At 44.5% G+C, this 5,568-nt stretch overlaps 1 protein-coding gene across 1 annotated transcript; it reads right to left on the minus strand.

The window, feature by feature from the left end:
* Nucleotides 1-267: 267 nt before the first annotated feature.
* rtn4rl2a (reticulon 4 receptor-like 2 a) lies at nt 268-4,074 on the minus strand. Its single transcript, XM_029440290.1, has 4 exons — nt 3,940-4,074; nt 3,176-3,402; nt 2,785-3,018; nt 268-2,184 (listed from the first exon to the last, which is right to left on the minus strand). The coding sequence occupies exons 1-4, from the start codon at nt 3,995-3,997 to the stop codon at nt 1,330-1,332; spliced, it is 1,374 nt and encodes a 457-aa protein (XP_029296150.1). The 5' UTR covers nt 3,998-4,074; the 3' UTR covers nt 268-1,329.
* Nucleotides 4,075-5,568: the final 1,494 nt, after the last annotated feature.

Raw genomic sequence — 5,568 nt, forward strand, 5'->3', positions numbered from 1 at the left:
AAAAACCTTCTGTGCGTTCATAACATCTTCCATTCTTTATCCAAGAAGCAGCTCCAGACTTGATGACATCACAAGCTTGAGACTTTCTTCTCTGGTTTCAGGCTTTAAGAGAGGAGCTCATGTTAACAAATAATGATTGAATTTATAGGCTATGGAAATAACTTGGAATTGGAATTCTTCATTTAGATGGTGTTCCCCTTTAAATCCCTTTTTTAAGTAAGTTCTGCCCCAAAGAAAACCACGATTCAGGAAATATTCATTGTATTGTTTTTTATCAAGATCTTCATCTGCATCCAAATCAACAATATTTACACAGTATATCAATATGTCACAGAAAGACATCCAAAAAGCGAAATATCTGGCTTCCTGACAGGAAGCATTCTTCCTCCGTGGTTGTCTCGAACGACACCATGTTTGTAGAAAATGGCGATGAATTGGATGGATGGAACAACTAACTGATGAGTGGATTTATTACTTTTCTCCTGCAGCTGCTTCTACCGCCAGCACTGTCCTTTCACAGTTCCTTGCTTGTCTTCTCACCGCCTCTTTTCTTATTGCTGCACGAACACTGTCCCCCTTCCTCCCTCCTTTTCTCTCTTCCTCTTTCTAATCCTGTTTCGTTGAATAACCCCTTCCTTTCCTCGCCCTGTCATTTCTGTCGCTACTCCTTATTTCGTTAATGTCCCTGCGTTCTCTCTCTCTTTGCTCTCCTTCCCAGCTTCACAGTATATCGTCTCCTCTCCTCTGTCTCATACTGAACTCTCAGCCTGACTGTGCTCTGTTCTGTAGAAGCACTAGACTTCTCTCCTGGATGAATATGAAAGTTGGACCACAGATATCAGATATCACAAAAAGATATACCTTTTTACATAACACTTTAAGTGGTTACAGTATTGTCTTACTGTGCACTGATTCGTAGTAACCAGTTACTAGGTATTCGTAGTATTCACTTCAGTAGATGCACTAATAGCAATTATTGGTGACAAAATTAATCACATCATTTACAAATGCTATCAAATCGCATTGATATTAACGATGGACTCAGCCCTCATAGCCCTGATTGCAGGGAATAACAACGTGACACCCTACAGGTGAGACACAGAAAGCCATACCTGTAGAGTATTGTAGATGTACGTGACTCAAGAACACTTCAAAAAGTGTTAAGCCCTGTAGGCGGTAGATTCAGAATCTCACTGTCCCCCTATCTCCCTGGCTGAGCCTTGAGGATTGGCTTACAGCAAAGCGGGCAAAGGGGGTGTCGAGTCTAACAGCCTCACAGCCTTTAAAACAGGCTGGAAGGGGAAAGGGTTGTGGCGCTAATAGTCAGAATCAGCCGAATAGTAGGTGGAGGTTGAAGCAGAGGCTGCAAACAGAAAGGGCTAGTAGTGTGAGGAAAGAGGGTGATGAAGGAGAGGAAGAAGATGTAGGCAGGTCGAAGTCAGGCGGACATTCGAGCTCGAAGCATCGCAGGGTGACACCTGAGTCCTCGTTGCCATAGTTTGCCCAGTACTCTTCTGCGTCGAGCTTGGGCAGCGCCAGCTCTTCCTCCCCCAACTCATACTTGACTACTGAGGTGGTTGTGGACGGGCCTTTACCGTACAAACCAGCTTTGACGTTCTCTGAGGATTTTTCGAAGAGACCTTTCGTGGACGACTGAGGCTTGTTCTTGTGGAACCACCAGCGGGTTTTGGTGCTGAATGTGGTGGTGGTGGAGCCAGCGATGGAGCCAGGGTCGGGCAGGGGGCAGAGGGCGAAGTCCATCTCACGAAGAAAGCGGAGGTCCTGGTTGCGGCGGGCGGAAGGGGAGGCACAGATAACCTCAGATGAAGAGACGCGGGCCTCGCGGAACCACTCCCACAGGGCGCGGGCCTCGCAGCCGCAGGACCAGGGGTTGGCGTTGAGGCGGAGGAACTCGATACCCTGAGTATCCCTCAGGGCCTGGCTGGGCATCTCAGCCAGGGAGTTATTGAAGAGGAAAAGCATGGTGAGGCGGCCGAGGTCGCGAAAGGCGCGGCGGTTGACCTGCCTGACGCGGTTATCATGGAGGAGAAGGCGGTCGAGATTGACCAGCCCGCGGAACACGTTCTCTGAGAGGGTGCGGATGCGGTTGCCATGCAGGAAAAGCTGGCTCAGGTTGATGAGGTCAGAGAAGATGTCGTCTTGCAGAGTGTTGAGATTATTCTCCTGAGGAAGAAAATTAAAGAAGGTTAGGGGTTTAGCATTAAAAGAACAGACACAATGATATTTGTAACAGGACGTTTGTGATGTTGTGGATGCATGTGTTTCTGTGTATGCAGTAGTGGAAAGAAACTAAGTACATTTACTCAGGCACTTTATTTAAGTTCAATGTTGAGCTACTTCTACTTCTTTTGAGTATTTCCAGTTTCTAGTACTTTATACTTCTACTTCACTAATATCAGAGGAAAAAATCTTACTTTTTACTCCACTACATTGATTTGATCATTTAAATTACTTTGCAAATTCAGATTATTAATACAGATTAATTCAACCAATAAATTATGATGTAGTATTAAATGTAAAATACCCAGAATACAGTGTATACAGCAGATTAAATTAGCCCCATCTTTACCAGCTACAACATTTAAAGACACATTAATGCATCAATAATTATAATACAATATTATAATGTAATTTATTGGATTCTTAAATGGGCCATTCTGCATAGTGAGTACTGAAAACTCCATGTGATGCTCAACACTGCCACTGCAGTGAGTATCTAACTGTGTGTCTGCATGCATTTGTGTGTCTCTCCGGCGCCCCTACCTGCAGGTATAGGAACTGCAGGCTGTAAAGCTTGTGGAAGATGTCATGGGGCAGGGCACTCAGACGGCAGCGGTGCATGTGGAGGCTCTGGAGCTTCTCGAGGCCGCGGAAGGCTCCCCCCTCCAGCCTGCGGAGGTTGGAGTTGTCCCCCAGGTCCAACTCCTCCAAGTCCCTCAGCTCACTGAAGGCCCCTGCCTCAATCCACGTAATGTTGTTGGAGAACAGCCACAGGACCTAATGCGAGAAAACGCATGAATTGAAGGGTTATTATTAATCTCGATAGACGTTATTTAACTTTAAATGTGAAACACAACTTGTTCCTGCCTTAAAATTAATCTCCACACTTTTCCTTCCCTTTCGGTAAAAGCCGTTTTTTCACACTCGTTCTTACCTGAGTCCCGAAGCCAAAAGAGCCAACTCTAAGCTCCGTGATCCGGTTGTTCTGGAGGAATACGCGCTGCGACTCATAGGGCACTCCGACCGGGACGGCGGTGAAGTTCTGCGCCTGGCAGCTCACAGTCATGGGCGTCGGGTAGCACACGCACAGGTGCGGGCACGCCGAGGCCGGACTTGGCTTGCCGAGGACCAGCCACACCACCAACCAGAGGGAAATACCACCTGGAGGAGAGCAGGGAGAGAGGGAACTGTGAGCAGGAGCTGTCTGTGGTGTGGTTCTGATGCGTCACATCAGCATACTGAGTCCAAACCGGTGTATCTTTGCGCTGATTGCACTGGCATTTTAATTGTAATCTAGACTTTCTACACTTTACAGCCTCTATGTTTCTACAATAAGTAAATATTACGCCTCAGCTTGCACCGACCATTACGCACAGCCTAGTCACAAATGTGTTAAAACACAGCAGCTCTTTCTTAGCGTTAATACAAAGTTCTTGTTAAATTCCACTTCATGATCTGCAATTTGACTATCATAAATCATAACATAAGTAATGCTCTCAAAAAAACTGCAGAGCTTCCATTGGAATTTGTATCATCCACCCAATTATGTATCCATATTCAATGTTACAGTTACAAATAGACTACTTCAAGCTTTCATATATTTAAAAAAAACTTTAAAATGGTTGCACAAGTAATGCAAAACAGTGTTAGCTCTATCTGTGGCATCCATGTATCCAAAACCAAAGAAGAAAAACTTACTTTTGCAGTTGCGCATAATGGAGCATCGTCGGCTCCGAGAAATCGAAGAGGTGTCCATCCTGAACCAAAGCGTAAAGCGAGTTAGCCTAATATGGCAAAGTAAAGCCTGCTATCTCTGCTGATGCCCTGGTTCCCGAGTCGGAGCGACTGTGCCTGTTGATGGCTACAACTGTCCCATATATACTCAAGCATCCCGTTATTGCCTACGGCAGTGGGCACCGAGGAATCTCCTACGTCACCGATCCCGGGTCATGAATGAGTGAGGGCGGCAAGAAACGGAAAGGGGAGGGGCCGACCGTCGGGGATTCTCTTGGAGAGCTTGTATGCGCGTAAAGATTGGACTGGTTGGAGACGTGTGCTCAGACTCTGAGAGGAGGAGACTTTTTCGACGCACATAGAACAAGAGGGAGGGAGGGCGATGGAGTGAATGTAGAAACGGTGAAGGAAGGGGGGGGGCAAGGCACGGTGCCCGGTAATGATGACTGGGCTCTGTATGTGGAGGAGCGCAGAACGGGTAGGAGAAGAGCTCAACGATTGTTTCCTGGCTGGCTCTCTCAGAGGCTGTTATGGGCTTCCGGCGCGCTGCAGAAAGGCTCAGATGGTTCCTTCTTGAGAAAAGAGGATGCCCCCGAATTGTGATTCAATCAAATGGGAGAATTCAATGCCAGGAAAGAGTCACATAAAAAAAACAATGATTGAGTAGTAATTGCCGTGGAGGTTAAATACGACATGCTCCAGTCATGCTGTTTGTATAATTATAGCTCCTGACACGATGTATTTTATGGTGGAGATAGAAGTGGATAAACATGGCAAGAGTGGTCCGTTTGAAATGTGCTTTTCTTTCTTTCTTTCTTTTTTTACTAGTGGATCACTCTACACAAAAGCTATTGCAATGAATAAAATTCCTCTCAGGTTTATTTCTCTGTTTTTATTGCAGAAGTATTTACACATATTATTAACAATTAGGTGCATTAATGAGGAGAAAGGGGCTAGCAATTCATCCAGAAAGCAGAAAGACAGCAACACACAACAGATGCTTGAATATGCAAGCCACTTCAAGTCTGTTTTGCTGTGTGTCTGTGCCTCGAGCTGTCGTTGCTCGTGTTAAAGCATCAGACAGCAAGATAGCATCTATTGTGACAATGATACCAGTGTGATAAATACAACTGTCATTTGCCTTTTCATTCATCAAATGTAATTCAAAGATTTATTGAGTGAAGTCCCTGTACATTGTAATGTACAACAGCCCTGTAATGTTAACTGCCGTAATGAAACTTTTAATTGTGTAGCGTGGAGCTTGATTTAGGTATTTCTAAAGTATTGCATTAGATCATAGTTGTTTCTATCTTTATTGTTCTATCATCCAGTGATCATGTAGAAAATAAATATCTGTCAGAAGTAGAGGAGGAAATACCAGTATTACTCTACATAAACACCAAAAAACACTTTTATGCCTTTTTTTAATGCAATTTTGAGGCATTATAAGAAGCTTCCAGAGATGAATGCCTGGCAATGCAAAGGACCAACACACTATTAATATTATCATCTCATATTATTATCATTATTATCATTATGTGTATATCTTATTTTTGGATATTACGTATTACACTATCCTATTATTTACAGATT

The sequence above is a fragment of the Cottoperca gobio genome, chromosome 1 (assembly GCF_900634415.1).
Source record: "Cottoperca gobio chromosome 1, fCotGob3.1, whole genome shotgun sequence".
Taxonomy (NCBI): Eukaryota; Metazoa; Chordata; class Actinopteri; order Perciformes; family Bovichtidae; genus Cottoperca; species Cottoperca gobio.